Source organism: Alligator sinensis, unplaced genomic scaffold, assembly GCF_000455745.1.
Source record: "Alligator sinensis unplaced genomic scaffold, ASM45574v1 scaffold108_1, whole genome shotgun sequence".
NCBI lineage: Eukaryota > Metazoa > Chordata > Crocodylia > Alligatoridae > Alligator > Alligator sinensis.
This window is the reverse complement of record NW_005842110.1, coordinates 67,176-83,699: the sequence shown is the minus strand read 5'-3', so window position 1 is coordinate 83,699 and position 16,524 is coordinate 67,176. Positions and strand designations below refer to the sequence as shown.

At 41.4% G+C, this 16,524-nt stretch overlaps 1 protein-coding gene across 3 annotated transcripts in view; it reads right to left on the bottom strand.

Annotated features, from left to right (window-relative positions):
* Positions 1-2,352: 2,352 nt before the first annotated feature.
* The window catches only part of RAD51 (RAD51 recombinase), a 14,694-nt gene continuing 522 nt past the window's right edge, over positions 2,353-16,524 (bottom strand). The window contains exons 1-11 of one of the 3 annotated variants that reach the window (XM_006024590.3): positions 16,292-16,518; positions 15,786-15,903; positions 14,845-14,957; positions 14,038-14,175; positions 12,489-12,606; positions 11,562-11,653; positions 9,337-9,431; positions 5,620-5,733; positions 4,218-4,347; positions 3,812-3,933; positions 2,353-3,524 (exon numbers count right to left, since the gene is read on the bottom strand). In XM_006024590.3, coding sequence (XP_006024652.1) covers positions 3,401-3,524; positions 3,812-3,933; positions 4,218-4,347; positions 5,620-5,733; positions 9,337-9,431; positions 11,562-11,653; positions 12,489-12,606; positions 14,038-14,175; positions 14,845-14,931 — 1,020 coding nt within the window. In that variant the 5' untranslated portion in view covers positions 14,932-14,957; positions 15,786-15,903; positions 16,292-16,518 and the 3' untranslated portion in view covers positions 2,353-3,400. Of the gene's footprint in view, positions 3,525-3,811; positions 3,934-4,217; positions 4,348-5,619; positions 5,734-9,336; positions 9,432-11,561; positions 11,654-12,488; positions 12,607-14,037; positions 14,176-14,844; positions 14,958-15,785; positions 15,904-16,291; positions 16,519-16,524 lie in introns of those variants that run through there. The other 2 variants (XM_006024589.3, XM_025205275.1) reach the window with 2 other exon arrangements.

Here is a 16,524-nt window from a genome sequence, read left to right as displayed (position 1 = left end):
GTTTTTTTGTACCATCTGAAAAGAGGTTTTGAATAAAGCACAGCCTGGAGGGGTATTAGATAGTAGCTACTTGGTATTACAGTTTGCATTCCACATTTGAGGATCCAGAAGAGTGCTCCAAGGATTAAGCAATAAAATCTCACATCCCAGTTGGGGTATATAGGAACACCTTGACCTTCCTGACAGCTGCAGGCAGTGTGTAGGAATAAACATGGACCCACAAGAAGATAGCAACATTATATAAAACAGTGGGGGTGGAAAGAGGGGGAGGAAAGAGAACAAGGTATCCAGTTAGCCACATGAGGAAACTTAGGTAATTTATGATTTGGCTTATCTTGCTACACCACTCTTTCTTATGCAAGTGATACCTACTTCATTACCTAAAAAAAGGCAAAGTGTGGTGGCTACTTTGGGGGCTTTGAAACCGAAAACAAGAAACAGCTTTTCTTACTTCAGTAAATAAAGAGGACTCCAGCAAAGTTGTAGTTTGTAATGTAATACATAATCTTCTTGGCTGCTGGTAGTGTCCACAGTTGCGTGCAAGTCTTCTGTTCCAGCCCCAGAGTGCTCAGCAATGGACTCTACCTGCCAGCACTGTTCAGATCAGTGTGCAGAGGAAAAGACAGACAGCAGTTTTAACACTGGAACCACCACTGCCATGGTGGTTGTGCTGCTCTGATTTTGATTAGTCAGGGGCATTAAAACTGAACTATACACATTTGTAATTCAGTTAGCTAAAGCTAGAGAGTGAAAGTGAACCAGCAAGTTAGATTTAAGTCTGGATACTTTAACGTAAGTCATTACTGACCTCTGCACCTAGAGTAGCACAGGTCATGCCAGGTCATTTGTTCCTCCTTTCCTTCATTGTTAAGGCTCTTTCAAGCTGAGGTTCTGGTAAGGGAACCTAAGCCCTAGTAGTATTGGAATGAGGTAACACCAACTGATGCAGCAATCCTACTGTTTTCAATCTAAATTCTGACCTCTAACAAAGATTCCTAGTTATAATTGAAAACACACCCAAGGGCAAGCTCTGGTGTCCCACAGTGGGTTTGTACATTTGCAGAACTAACAAACACGGATCACTGGAGTCCTTGAGTAGCACTTCTCCACACTTGCACTAGTAGCATCTGGAAAAGTTTAGCATATGCTTCTGAAGCTGGGTGCTTAGGAAAACTTTGCTGACCACACACAATGGCATAAACCTGGTTGGCTGTAGGCCCAGAAAGCAAAATGCAGCGAGTTGCGAGGCACAGCTGTTTTTTCTAGGAAAGAACATGCGACTGTTTCTCAACAACATGACACCATGCCTGTGTTCTTCCATCTGCAAGTCAAATTCAGTTCCTTGGGCCTTGTGGGTTTTGCATTCCACATTTGTAGCATGAGGCTTTTTAATTTGCGTACAAAATGCAAACTGAAGAACTGATGGTGTTGCCAAATGTTCCTGGGGCTGCAAAGCAGATGCGTCAGCCCTCAGAGGACTGGGAGCAAGATATTCGTGACTGGTACCTACACAGCGTTGAAACAACAGCAAGATACATTACCATCTACCAGACAGCTGTCACTAGCCTGAGGGAGGGAAAGGAAAAGCAAACCACAACCATGCCAGTATAGCTTTTCCTTAGCCCAGGTACTCCAACCTATCATTTCCCCTCCCAAACTCTAGTACTTACCATTACTTCTAAGTATACAAGATAGCTTCAGTGGTTTGCAATTTCAGTTCAACAGTATTCCTTTACAATTAATTGTCGCATCTAGAGCCCAATTTAGGCTTTTAAGCAATGTTGTCTTGAACACTGCTCCCTGCCCCTACACATATACCGTCACCGTAGGAATTTATGACCAACACTGTCAACTGATCACATCCTAGTGCTCTCCAGGACTCCCTAACCTTTTAAAAAGGTAAGTACTACAAGGGGAGCATAGGAAAATCATGTGCTGTACAGAAGGAATATCAGTTTTGCTTTAAGGATTAAAGAAAGGTTGACAACAGGCTTATTTTTAAGTATTTATCATCTCTTAAGGAGGATTATTACTTTAAAAGTTAAATAGCCTGTTTAACAAACAACATAGACCTTGGTGCGGAAATGCTCAGCTGTACAAGTTACACACACCCACATGCCCACCCCTACAAATTAGGAGCCTAAATCCCCCTGACTTTTGCAAACCTCTTTCTACTTCCACTCTCTCTGAGTGCTTAAAACTGACAGGTTTTACAGCTAGATGTAAGAGTCTGTTTCAGACTGTTAGGAAACTAGCTTTTCTTTAGGTCAGCAATTTCATACCACTGGAGGTAAGACTTTAAGGAGCACATCATATCTAAAGTTATATTTAGAAACAGAAAGATTTGCATTTAGGGTGAATTTAATCATAGAGCGCAAACAGACAAGGCGGTACAAATAATTGACATTCTAGGATGATAAACATTTTCAAAACACATAAGAGGAAAGAATAAAGTACTTAACAAGAGAGTGTGGGGGGGGGGGAAGATGACATTTTACCTTTTGGTGCAGTTGAAGCTACATAATAAAGCTAAGTAGTTATTTACTGGGAAATGAAGAGCCAGCATCACCACCCATCTTCATAAGGTGGCCTTTTCTTGAAGAAGTACATTCTCTCACATCAAACCAAGTCAAAATGCAAGCTCATGAAGTCTCAGAAGCTGAACAGAGTCACTAGCTGGTTCTTAGGAGATTACTATGGGAAGATACATTGTCAAAAGCAGTTTCGCCAATTCTGAAAACTCCACTGGTCTTAATTGATGTCTTGCTGAGACCACTAATATAATCAGTATTTTTCACAACTCTTTATTAAAAGCAGGATTCTCATACAGTTCTGAGATAAAAGAAAAAAAATAGCTACTGACAAAACCAGCATATTTGCAGTATCCATAACAAATGAATTAGTAGAAGAAATAGATTGTGATCAATCTGAAACACCATTATTATACTTTTAATCTGCAGCACTGTTTTGCTTTTTTGTCATTAATCATTAAACTGGGAAAATGTTTAAGTTACTACTCTTCACACTTGACAAACCCATGAACCTTGCAAAATTGTGAATTGTTGCGAAGTGCAGTCACAATACTTGCATTATAGCCACCTAAGGATCCAACTTGGTAGCAGTTACTGTTGAATGATGCCTATGGAGACCACAAATCCCCTGCATTTTCTGAAGAAACCATGTTAGAGTGTTGTGCAACTGCAGCCCCAAGAAGAAAATATTCCACCAACCAGTTAGCTGCACCTGATGCGTCTCAGATGTGTCTGCTAAGCTGTGACAGTTTCCTCAGACAGCCTTTTCATGGCGACTGCAAGGGAGCAACTAAGAGTTGAAATCATAAAGGGAATGCAGCCTCCTGTGGCCAGAAGACTCAAGTTACAAATGAAATGGAATGGGTTTCTCAGTCTTTAGCATCTCCAACACCATCAGCATTAATAGCAAACATGGCTTCAGCCTCAGGAAGGCAAGGAGAGTCATAAATCTTGCATATTCTGGTTTCACCTCGACCTTTCCTCAGATACAGCCTAACAGAGAAAAAAAAATGTGTTAACATTAAGCTTTTGAGGGCAGAAGATCCAACTTACTGGGGGACCTGCAAAGCTTTATGAATATTGTACAATACTACACAAATGTTTTTGCATTAAAGAGCAATAAAAGCCAGTTGTCAGTGCTCAAAGGTTTCCATGGCTTTTGAAAAAGCAGACAAGAAATTATATCAACTCTGTATTAAAAAATTGCAAGTGTCAAGTCAGTAATTCCAAAAGGCCTTTGCACAGTAATACAAGGGAAAAGCGATGCTGTAGTCTCTTACCTGGTGGTTGAGGCATGTGCTATGATGTTCCCTCCAATAGGTTTTTTAGGGTCTGCAGCAAACATGGCTGCTCCATCGACCTGTGCTACCACCTGGTTTGTGATCACAACTGCTACACCAAACTAGCAGGAAAGAGATACACAAGTCAAGTTCTTTTCTACAAAGTATACAAGAAAAAGATAGTCTCCAACATCCAGATTTCCTTTTTAGATAGTCCTCTCTATATCTAGAGCTGATGAGATCTACTCAACCCTCCCCCACAAAGCAACTGGAAATAGCTGTAACAACAAATAGATAATCCTTTCACAAAGCAAAGATCATCAGTTAAGAAAAAATCCATGGAAAATGTCAGAGGTAATGGAGTTACATGGAGAATGAAAAGAGACAGAGCCCACACAGTTTTTACCTCATCTGCAAGTCGAAGCAACATCCGCAGAAATCTAGCCAGGTGCATCTGCCTGGCTGACAGCTCACCCCGGCCAGAGTAATCAGTTCTGTAAAGGGCTGTGGCACTGTCCACTATCAGCAATGCATACCTAGAGGATATCATATATGCGTATTATTGACTCAAATATTTCAAGGCAGGAACCAGGGCTTTGGTTTGTAGAGTGCCCAGGACATCATGGTTAGAACTGGAAAGATAGGTCAATGCAAGTCTCCCTTCCAACTATGAGGAATCTTGCTAAAGTAGTATAACTTGTATTGCAGGAGTGTCTCTTTAAAAGTAATCTAAATGTCTTACGTAGCATCATTTTAGTTTTAGGGACAATCCAGCTGTCCTCTACTGGTTTCATTTATTTTAACAGTGAGAGTGCTACTAGCAAAAGCCACTATTACTTGGCGCTTACATCAGTTCTTGCCTTAAGGGTGGCATTATGAACTGATCAGGTCTAGCAAGTGGAGAGAACTGGCACCAGCCCAATACATTTTCAAGTGGAGCTGTACTTATTAACCCAATTTATTGATCAATCTCCATAATACAATTAAGGTTAGCGGGGTCCACTCCCATTCTGTGACATATGAGGAAGCTGCAGTAGTACAGGAACTGAACAACAATGCTAGCTATCAAGAGCTAAGAACTGATGGAGCAGGATGGAGGCTGTGGATTCTGCACCACCAAAACATGATCCTGCGAGCTGTTGAGTACTGACCAATCCAGTTAAGAACATGTGGAGTCCCTGAGAGTCCAAAACATTTTTCATATGGTTAGAAATTAAGCATATACTTAAGTGCTCTGATAAATCCACCTAGATTTAATAAATCATATCAGCACCTTTGAGGATCAAGTCTTTAATGAAGTTTCCCATTCCAATTGAAACTAACGATTTTGATTATAAACCAAAGCTCTCACAATCCACTGGTTGTACTGCAAAGCTTTTTTCTTTAAAAAACAAAAACAAAACCAAAAAAAACATTCCATACATTTGAAGTTAACAAATACTGCTAAAAACGATTCTGAACTAGTCTTTACAAATCATTCTATGGTTGTAGCAAGTTACGGAGAAAAGGTGCTAATCTAAGCTACCACCGCTTCAGCCAGAAGCTCTAGCTAGATTCTTATAAGAATCATCCAGAATTTGACTAGAGACAGAATACCAATTAAGAAGCATTTACAGCTGAATGCAATACTCACTGGCTGGATCCCACCTGCTGTGGAATGACTATACTTTAATAGCTGCCCCTGTCTGGCAATTAAGAAAGCAAATGCATCTAGGAAAGCTAACTTAAGTTTTTTCAGCAGTTACGACAGCTTTTACAGTGTTGTCATTTAAAGTGTATAAATAATTTCTGCTTATGTCAACTGTTACCTTGATTCTGCCATCATAGCAGATGCCTGATACAGGAGCTGGGTCTGATGGTCTGTGTTAAACCCTCGAGCATACGCTACGTTATCAAGAACATCACTGCCAGATAAGCCATACCTAGGGAAGCATATCAGATGAGAAAATCAGATACTGCAAATCTCCTGATAGGAACTGCCAAGCAGATGCACCTGAAGGCAAGAGGGAACTGCCTCTGAGGAGAGAGAGAGAGAGAGATTACAGATAAATAAAAGCTAGTCACTAAAAGAAAAAAAAATGATCAAAAACCAGAAAACAGTGCAATGAGGAGATAGTAGTCTTAGAGTGATGTTGTAATCGTGAAGGTCCAGGAAATATGCAAGAAGCAAGGATTTTTGTAGGCAATTATTTTATTGGACCAACTGCATGACTGGGATAGATTTAGACAAGTTGTTGAATGAAATGCTTACAGGTTCACCTTCAACCATGCTGCACTACCCCTCAGAGAAAGCCAGAGCGAGGGGGAGCCCAAAGATTCCAGATGCTGTTGCAGCCAAAGCAATGGGGGGGAGCAGTAGTCAGGCAGGAGCCCAGGGCCCACAGCTTAACCCTTCAGTGGCTGCATGTGCTAGTTGGACAGCCCTGACCTAGACAGTCACTAGGGATGTCAGAATGGCCAGTTTCCAAGAGTGGACTATTACTGCTTGTTTAGTCTGACATATTTCAAAATCCAGGTATGTGACTTTCCACTCTCTGGTCCAAAACTAGGAATTTAACCAGGCAAGTCATGCTGACACTGAGTAAATGAAGGATCTGGGCTCAAGTTCTGGTGCTCTTACAGAAAAAAGCAGATACTTATCCTATTAAGATAATTCTGATTTTCACAGTTAAATGCATTCAACTTGCTCTTAATTTCTGTAAAACAAAAAAAAAAAATGCAAAAACCTGACTCCTTAGCTAACTATAGCTTTGGATGATGCACATTGAGATTTTTGGCTACCATTCCGTCTGCCATTTCTAACTCTCAGTCAGCTATGAGCAGTAGTAATAATCTGTGCCACTTTATGATTATTAGTTGATATGCCAACTACTAAGTAATTAACTCCTATCTACCAAATGAAAAGTCTTCTGTGCTCCAAGTAAAAAACTCAAAAACCAATGCTGTTACATTTCAGCAAGAAAACTTCACATCCAGAGTGCTGTTCTTTTTATGCTTGCTTCACTCCACAAATGCAAGGAGGCCAAATTACTAGCCCTCCTTCTTCCTTAAAGTGAACCGTGTGGGTCAGGAAGCAGATAGTTATACTAGCTTGCTGCCTTTAAGAACACTTGATTTGCCAAGCAGTCATGGAAAGGCCTGTGAACACAAGTTTATGCTACATACAGACTGGTAGCTTTGTTGTGTGATATTATACACCAAACATATTATGAAGTTGGCTATAGCATGGTGGAAGAAGCTACAGCTACTTCATTTAATGCAGCCCATGTGGGGTCTTGACAGAGAACCCACCTCTACAAGGAATTAGCTGAGCAATGGGAATGACTAAAATAAAGCTGAGGTTGAAGAAATCTCTCAGACAGGAGGGCTTCTGGAAGTAAACGCCCTTTGGCTGCTTGAAAAGGACACAATTAGTTGCAGATTGTTAAATCATAGCTTTTTATAAGACAAGCAAGGAGGATTCTTCTTTTTTAAGGAAGAGAATGGATGCATGGAAATTTGTTTTGTTTTTTAGAAAAAGCAGCAGACACAGCATTCTGATGAACCACAAACTTGAATCAGACTAGCCAAAGTGCAGCAGAAAACACTATAAACAGTTTTATGCTGGGTCTCTGTAGAACATCTTAGCCATTGACTTCAAATCAAATCAGCCTTTTGGCAAGATACAGCATACTTCAAGCAGAAACAGTGCTCATTTTATTGGAAGTTTCAGCTGGTTTGGCATCTGGTTTGTTCTGATGCCACGATTTCAGTCACTTACAAGGTGAAGTAACGACTACATCACTTATGACAACATTAGAAGTTAGGTTTATGACCAAATTCCAAGGTGAGAAAGTATATTTTGTGGCTGAAAAAGCCTCTGCCAGTTTAGTTGGCTAAGATGTGTTTTGTTTCCTGTCCTAAAAACTGTGGTGTTTCTCTATTCTTTTAAAGTTGCTTCATTCCAACAGTTGGTGAAATGCTAGAAGACAACAAATATTTAAACCCAAGTTAATTAAATGTAAGGGCCAATCTAAACATCACTTCAAATATAGTCAGAAGTGCTGCTTGCAGAATGTTAAACAAAAAACGAAACAAAACAAAACTGCACTTCACTGGAAGAACCAGAGTGTTACTTTGCAGTGTCTGTAAGGATAGGGTTCTTCAGCAGGGCTTTTTAGCGCTGTTAGCTAAAGCTGATTCAATCAGTTATTAGATAAAAGCACTAAAAAAGGCTCCACTAACGCACCTGATCTTTACAGATGTTGGGCAAGCTGGGTTGAAGTAACATGCTACCTCTTCTGGGCATGTGCAGGGCTTGGCACAGGAACGCAATGAGTTTAAAGTAAAGTGCCATTTTGGGGGTTGGTTGCTTTTGTTTTTTTAAATGCCTGCAAGCCCCCACTGAGTGCTAAGCACCACAGAAATGGTGCTTTAGCTCAGAACGGCTCTGAAGTTCCACAGGAAAAATTTCCTTGCTGTCCATCTCAATGGAACAGCTATACAAGCTTTAAAACATAATCAGGATTTTTACAGAAAATATTTTGGTTGCCTCTAAAGACAGCTAGGTAACTGCAGTGATATTGTAGCACAAGTATGTAAGCTCATGATAATCTTTTAAGAGGAAGGTAACAGCATGATCAAACTGCTTGCCTGAAGAGAATAGGATTAACTGTTTTTCAAGCATACTGCAGAAAGTGCTTTGACATCTTTCTTGACAGGGACCTGTTCCTAATGAGTCCCATGAAAAAAATGTATATTTCATAGATTTCATAGACATTAGGGCTGGAAGGGGCCTCAGAAGATCATCGAGTCCAGCCCCCTGCCCAAAGGGGATCCTTTATGTTTCTAAGGTAACAGCTTAAGTCAAGGCTGTCTTGGGAGCCTGCAAGGGGTTAGCATACAGTCCACCCCCCCCAGTAGCAGAGGTCTATGGGGTCCCTCTCCCTTCTCCATTCACTGGGGGCAGGGTAGGGGGAGGTGTCCCAGGAAGGAGGGGTGGGCCACCTGCTTTGCCTAAACAGTGCACACAACAAGGAAGAGCTGGGCTGTGTGTCCTGGTCACGTGAGAAGGGGCCTGGTTGCCACCAGGCAAGACATCAAGGCATGAGGGAGGCTGCAGGTGGCCTCCCATCATTCAGATATTGGACAGCCCTGAGGAAGGTGCAAGACAAAAATCTTTCAAACACACAGCACTTAAGGCAAATCTGGATTTATAAGGGGACAGCTAATAAAAAATAAATTACCATCAACTGCTCTTATAAGGGCTATTTATGGAAAAAAACAAAGAACCTAACATTTGTGAGACAAGTTCTGTCTGCCAAAAACAATTATAGCTACACTTGTTTCAACAATGCACGTATGTTGCTAGACAGCTGGACTGCAGGAAGATATCTTAAGAAGAGTTCTTACTGCAGTATTCCAGTGGAATGTATTTAAGGAGTTAAGCTGATGTACAAGATGATGACTGGACAATCTAATAAATCAATAACGTCACACATTTATTTTAACAAGATCTAGGGAATTTTTAAATGAGAAGTGCAGACCTTTCAGCCACAGCAAGCAGACGTTCAGGACGGAACGTGCCTTCTGTGTCAATGTACATAGCCTTTCCTTCGCCACCGCCTCGGTCAATGGGAAGCTAAAGGGAACAGCAAACAAATGTCATCATATTTAGCCTTCTCATTTGAGAAATGAAACCCAATTACTTAACAGTTCTACACTTTGATATATCATATGCATTAGCATTACTCTAAAGTCAGACTTCTGCAGAGATAATGACACTGGAAAATACAAAACTTCCAAGGACAGAAGGAACCATACTTTTCAAATCAGGGCATTTGAGTGCTCAAAGAAGCATTTAAACTCCTAAAATTTGAAAGCCTTCTTGATACTTCAAACACCAAAAAGCTCACGTGGGCCAGATCCAAAATATGAACGTTAGTATCTAATGCAAAACTTAACTCTAGATGTAGGCACCTAAAGTCTCTCTCATTCGAAAGAACCCAACCAGCAACTGCATAATCCCAGAGACCCTTTAATTGACGGCATGTCTCGCTCTTTGACCTAAAGTTCCCTAGATGCTCACATCACTGGTTCTGCACATACCCAGAAATAGTTCTGCCTGAGCAGGAAGACAACCAGATTGTACTCCACCTATCAAATCTCACAGATGTGCCTAATACCACCCTGCCTGAGTCTCTGACAATCTGTAATACATCTACTTTGTAACAACCCCTTACCCTTAAGACTGAGTCACAAAAAAAAACAGCAAGAAGGACCCACCCGTGTGTTGCATTAATAGTTTTTCAGGGACTCTAGCAGTGAGAAACAGAATCATACTTCGGTATCAAAGCCCACTTACACACCTACTTGGAGAAATAGAATTTGGGCATTATCTCCCACCTAAGCCTCACTGGAATCCAGACTCTAGGTGGAGGGGCATCTAAGTCTTCTGAGACATCCAATCCAGAGCAACCTAACATAAGCACCAATAGGATTGGATCCTTCACAAAAATAAAAGAGGGTGCAGTTGTAATGCAGCTAGAGGCGGTGATGCTGCCACCACTCTCTATTATATTTAATAGTCAACATAACTTCTCTTTAGCAAGGCAAGTGGGAGACTTAAATTCAAATCTTCCTCCTTCCAGAAGCATTCCCAAACCACCAGGCTATCGAGGTGGCTAGGGACACTTTCCACTCCTGTTGAAGCTCTGCCATGATGCAAAGAATGCCAAATTCATGTTACATAAAAGCAAGCACAAGTGAGAACCAGACTCTGCAGCCTATGCTAGAGCACTCATTTAGAATGGAGGAGTCCTGCCTTGTAGCCCCAGCTCCCAGGTTTCTTTATCCAACGACTGTTTAATGTAAAACTATTATTAAAAAAAAACCCAGTAATCCTGGCAGCAGGGAATGAAACCTAGGATTACCTTCTATTGTAGGCAAATACTCTTGTGCTCACTCTTTGGGCCCATGGTCCTTACATTCTTTGCCTAGGCACCAAACACATGGTTTTGAATTCCATGCTGGGGTCCAAGCACCTAACTTGCAGGTACCCAAGTCTTTTACTACATCCTGCCCTTGGTAACCCTAATTTAAGTGGTCAAGTTGAGCATTCTGCCCTTAATATTTTATGGTACACTAGCCATTAAAAAGTAATGTGTCCAAGAACCTATTTAAATAACCTTTTTCTTCTGTCTTAAGTTACTGTCTCTACCCATACTGATTTAGTCTCAGATAATAAGGGACAACTGAAGCTCCCCCTCCCTCCAAAGGAGGTTAAGTAAGCTTGGATACGTAAAATGCAAGTAGAAAGGAAATGAGCTGAGCGCAGTATGAACAGCTTCATCTCTTTTTCTCTGTTGTTGGCAAGGAGAGAACTTCTCTGCAGTTGAGAGAGAAACAAAAGTTTATCTTCAAACCCCGCCAAGGAACCAGAATGAGGCACGATGGATGCTTATTTCCGTCATCAGAACATATTTTGTTTTTTATTCCCATACAAGATGTATCATGTTACTTTCTTCCTATTTAAATATATTCAGGCTTTACTCAGATTATCCCCAGAAGCAAAATAAAAAAGTGCAGCGAGATGCTGAAAGTTGTCAGTTCAACCCATGGGGTCAGTTTTGATGGCAACTACTGTACAGATTACAGGTCTACAATTTTTTTCCACTACTTTTGTAGCTGTGTTCATGTGGATGACTGGAAGTGTGCCTTAATTAGGTAGAGTTTAGACGCAACATATAGTTTAATAAAATGAAATACTCACTTGACAGGTTACTGCCAGTGTATGACACAGCTGTGTCTTCCCAGTGCGGAATTCCCCAAACAGCTCCGTTATGGACCCTGTCTCTATTCCCCCTTGAGGAGAAACAAAATGGAATCACATTGTCACGGGCTCCAAATAAGTCACGAGTATAAGCAAATAAGAATTTCAGACTTTTAGGGGCTCAGGCATCACGTAGTCTCTATACTGGGGAACTTTATTTTAGAATTGATCATCTGAATTTCAGAATTCTTCCTTGCAACCACTCTTCTGAATACCCAGGATTGATAATGCTGTGGAAGAGAATCCCAGGCAAGACTGTTCTGATGAAGGGAAGTAAGCTAAATTATAGAGATGACCTTTCATTTTGGTTTTATTTTGGGAGGAGGTGGAGAAAGAGAGAGGATAGGAGCCAATTTTCCCATTATTAAAAAAAACATTAAAATCAGTAATATTCAATGCTAGGAGAGTATTAAAGTGTTTTAACAGTGGCGTTATACTCTATATAAGTATTTCCCAACCAATGTTCCACAGCACAAAAGTTTGCCATCAGAAATGAACAGGTGTGCTACAGAATTTTGCCAAGGCAATGAGCTACAATAGGTATGAGGATGGGGAATGCCTTAACAGGTGTGCTGCAAAAAAATTGTTTTCATGCAAGTGTGCCTTGGGCTGGAAAAAGTTGGGAAACACTGCTCTATATGAGCAGTGGAGTGTCTTTCCCTTTTAGATCTACTTCTGTAACTTTCTCTGAAGAGGTGCCAGCTGAATGGAACTGATCATGAGGAAGCATTATGAAAAGATATTCAAATTAAACCAACAGAAAGCCCCTTCTACCACACATGGGTGTGGGAGGCTTACATTTTCTGGAAACAACATAGTGGTACCTGCCTAAGAATAATTCAAAAAGCGCGTAAGTAGACTTATCACCTTGAAGCAGTTTATCGAGCTCTTTGGACCCAGTGGTTATCTGGATGATCTCTGACCTCCGCTGATGGAACGCTGTTGCTGTGGTAAAACCCATCGGAACTAGTTTAGCTGCTTCTGCCTAGAGAGACAAGGGTAGCGAAACCAAGCTAGGTATGGGGAAAGAAATGTGTACCAAGGATTCATCAGCTGTTTTAACCCCTCCTATAGTTAGTACAGGAATTTTCTTTCTCCATGTCGAAAAGAAATATTTATACGTGCTAAAATTAAAATGCTTGTTAGTTTATTTTCTTGAGAGACTATATGTTCTTCTTTGTACCTCATATAATGCCATTCAAAGAAATAACCTGAGCACTGCTTCTGCCTATTTTATAGCAATAAAAGTTTTCACAAAACATTAACCATTTTACTCTACAGGCATGAAGCCAGGAATTTTTAGCAGGTGGATATATACCATTTTCAAATCAGAGAAAAAAAGATTGAGTTGAAATATTTTATCAGCTTGTATTTTGATAAATGTAAAGTAGATGTTTCTTAGGTTGTTATGCAGTATAAGAAAATGTTATGCAATAAGAAATCAGCGTTCACTTGCAATCACAAAAGAACAGATACCAAACTGCATTCTTGTCTATCGTACCTAGCCCACAGATTCAGAAGCAAGCAAGTGCCACGACATGAACCAATAAGGCAAACTCAACAATCTAACACTTCCAAGTAACAACATCTGTATGCAGGAGATTACCCACATTTTTTATTCAATTGTCATGACTGCTTCATGGCTCATTTGGCATTATAGCACAGAAGTCTTAAGATATAGAACCACAAAGCACTGTTCTCACTACAGCTGGACCAACACTGCTGTTGTATGGTTTTAGCAACACTGGCTAGAGAAATAGTCTACTAAGGGTGTTTATTTGCCATTGCCATCATTTTCATGGGGAAAAAATTATTTGCCTCTTCCAACTCCCCACAAAAAGGTTTTGTGGTTTTAGTAACCCCAGCCTGCTCAGGAACTCTTCCATAAGTTTTTAAAAATTGGCATTATAATAGATGAATGCATCCTAGTGATGTAAAAGTACCTGAATATTTAGCTTAATAAACAAACACTTCAGAGTATTGTTAAAATGACTTCAATTTAGCAATAAAAGCATTATGACAGTGTGCCTTTTTAGTACATTTTTATTCTCTAAGTTATAGACTTCAACATTTTTCCGGGACAACAATCTTAGTAGTCAGTGATAATGCTAATTCCCCACCACTTGAGGAACCAATCAGATTCTACTTCAGTATCAATAAATCTGCATAATTCTTCTCTTGCCTCCACCCATCTTTCTAAGTAGGTATAAAATGGCCCAAGGTTTTGAAAAAGCAGCTAGCACTCATGGATGTACAACTAGTGGCATTTTAAAGGGGCCTCATTTCAGAAAAAGCTGGATATCCAAAACACTGAGCCTCTCAAAGCTTGCTAGTCACTTTATAAAATTGTGGTAAGTAGCTGCAGAGTTCTGAAATTCTTTACAGGTACATAAACTTTTCATCCAAATGTAATTACCAAGATTTTGTCAGCTTTCGCTTCACTGATGCCTTTAATATTAAGTAGCTCCTTCTTGGGTGCATAAGCAACAGCCTCAACTGTGTGAAATCCAGCTTCTTCTAACTTCTTCACATCGTTTGCATGTATACCACATTGCTGAAAGGAATAAAAAATACTTATGGTAGGTACAGTGTTTTGAAAGATACTGAAAGCCTAGAAACCCTCCAACTGTCTTCTGTAAGGACTGGATCAAGGAAAAGAATACTGAATTCCTCATTCAGTTACACCCAAAAAAAAGCTGAATAGACTGTCCTCCCCCTATGAATTCTCCTTTACACTATGCACTGTTTGTGCAGGTCATTATCAGTACCAAAAATAACATGGAATAGGAAGCATACGTGATTCTCTTTTTGGCTATCTAGGCACAGAAGGAGTAGTAATACAAAGCCATGTAAATAACTATGATTTTTAATTTTTACTAATGAAGTTTTAAACAAGTTCAAGAAAAGGAGACTATCTTCAGACAGGATATTCAGTAAGTTAGTTGCATGGTATGGTACAGAATGTAACCTCTTTGCTAACAGTTGCTGATTTACTTTTGTTTTGATGTACTTTATACAAACCACAGATCAGCATTTGTCCACCTTTCACATTAAATACACCTCAAGTTAAGTTTTGATGCTTTCTGTAACACTTTGGACTGGAATTTTTTGACAAAAATTAGCTAGGCAAAACTAGTGGCCACTCCTAAATACAGTTCTCATTGAAGAATTGTTTCGCTGCTTGCATGGCAGCTTGTTCTTCAGATAGCAACTCATTCCATACCTCCAGCCTAGATATCAGCTGGGGACCAAAGCTCTCTTCCTCTGCTGATGTATCTGCATTTGCTTCATATTGCATTTGCATGGCCATTACACCAGGTCTTCAATAAATCCTTCCTAAGGAAAAAGACACATGTAACATATTCACATGAAAAAAGAAATGTTCAAACAAGTCTCTCTTCTGTCAGTGCCACAACCAAACACTACTTTAACAGCTTCTTCATAATAGCATACAATAGGTCTCTCCCACCCCACACAGCTCATACTAATTCTTTGCATCTTTGAAGGACTAAATCATTCGTTTATGGGCACTCTTCTCTCTGCACAGCAGCTTACTAAAAAACATTCAGGTCTTCTAATAAGAAATAACAGGGGATTAAACATAGAATTCTAAAGTATTTTTTAAATCTACACGAACCACATGATATCAAAAATCTCTTTATGGGATTACTTAGTAATACACAGTACTATCTGAGCCTCCATGTAGCACCAAGCTTCCTTGTCACATTAAAAGATTACTTTGAAGATTTGAATCAAGACTGTACTTCAACATCGTACTTGACGTTGGCTGTCTTCACGTAACTAACTTAACTGCCAAACTGCACCGTATCAATACCAGTTCTAGTGAAGCTAGAAAGCTAGAATAGTGATTTCCCCCTATCTGCACCTCCCCCACCCCCGCACATTTCTTCTGAGGCTTTGTAGCTCTAGATTGACATGTTAAATATCAAGCAGAGGCAGGGTACAGAAATCTGCAGCAGGTAAGGACATAAGGACTTGTGATGGAAAACAGATCACTCCATGAATGACATGGCCAGTATCATCAGTTCGTCTTACTGATGGCAGCAGAATGACAGTTTGGGGGGTGCAGGTGCTATGTGTGCATCTCCACACTGACTACCTCATCTGAAATCAGAGATGTGCCTACAGGAACATGAGAATTACCACGAGCTGGTTCAGAGGCGACGTCCACCCGATGCAGGAACAGGCGCTTCCGAGGAAGGTGGAAGAGCTTCACACCACCACTTGCTTGCTGATCCACCTCCTACCTCCAAGCCAGGACCTAGCCATGACATCACAGGACTGTAGCAAAAGAGGTGGGCAGGGATCTCCCAAGTCACGTGGCCCAGCCCCCCACCCAGTCCAGCATGACACTGAAGCGCCTGTCCCAGGTCCTGTGCACCCTGCTCCTGTGGCCCACCCAGCAGCCGCGCTGATCACAGCCTTCTCTGCCTGCCCTGCGCTGAGGTCCCTGCCTGGTGGCGATGAGGCCTCCCCTGGGCCGGGGCGGAACGACAGGGGCTGGGGGGAGGCAGGAGGAGCTGACACCCCCCAGCACAGGAGGTGCAACCCCCTCCCTCCTCCTGGTGTTTCCACCCCGCCCTAGTCCCCCCAGCCTGTAGCGCCCCGTTGGGCTACAAGCGAGGCCCAGGCACGCGTCACGCGTTTACTTATTGACATCACAGCGCTGCCGTGACGTCACGCCACCTCATTAGGCTTGTGGACACCGTTCACACCGGGCCCAGCAGCCCCGGGTGGGGCCCGGCGGCGGTTCGCGCACAGCCGGCTCCCCGAAGAACTCCTCGCGTGGGCCAAGGCGACCTCTCCCCCCGCGGGTGCGGGCCCTCCTCTCCTCTCCTCTCCTCTCACCCGCGCGCGCCCGGGCCCGTTGGCGGCCGCCGCC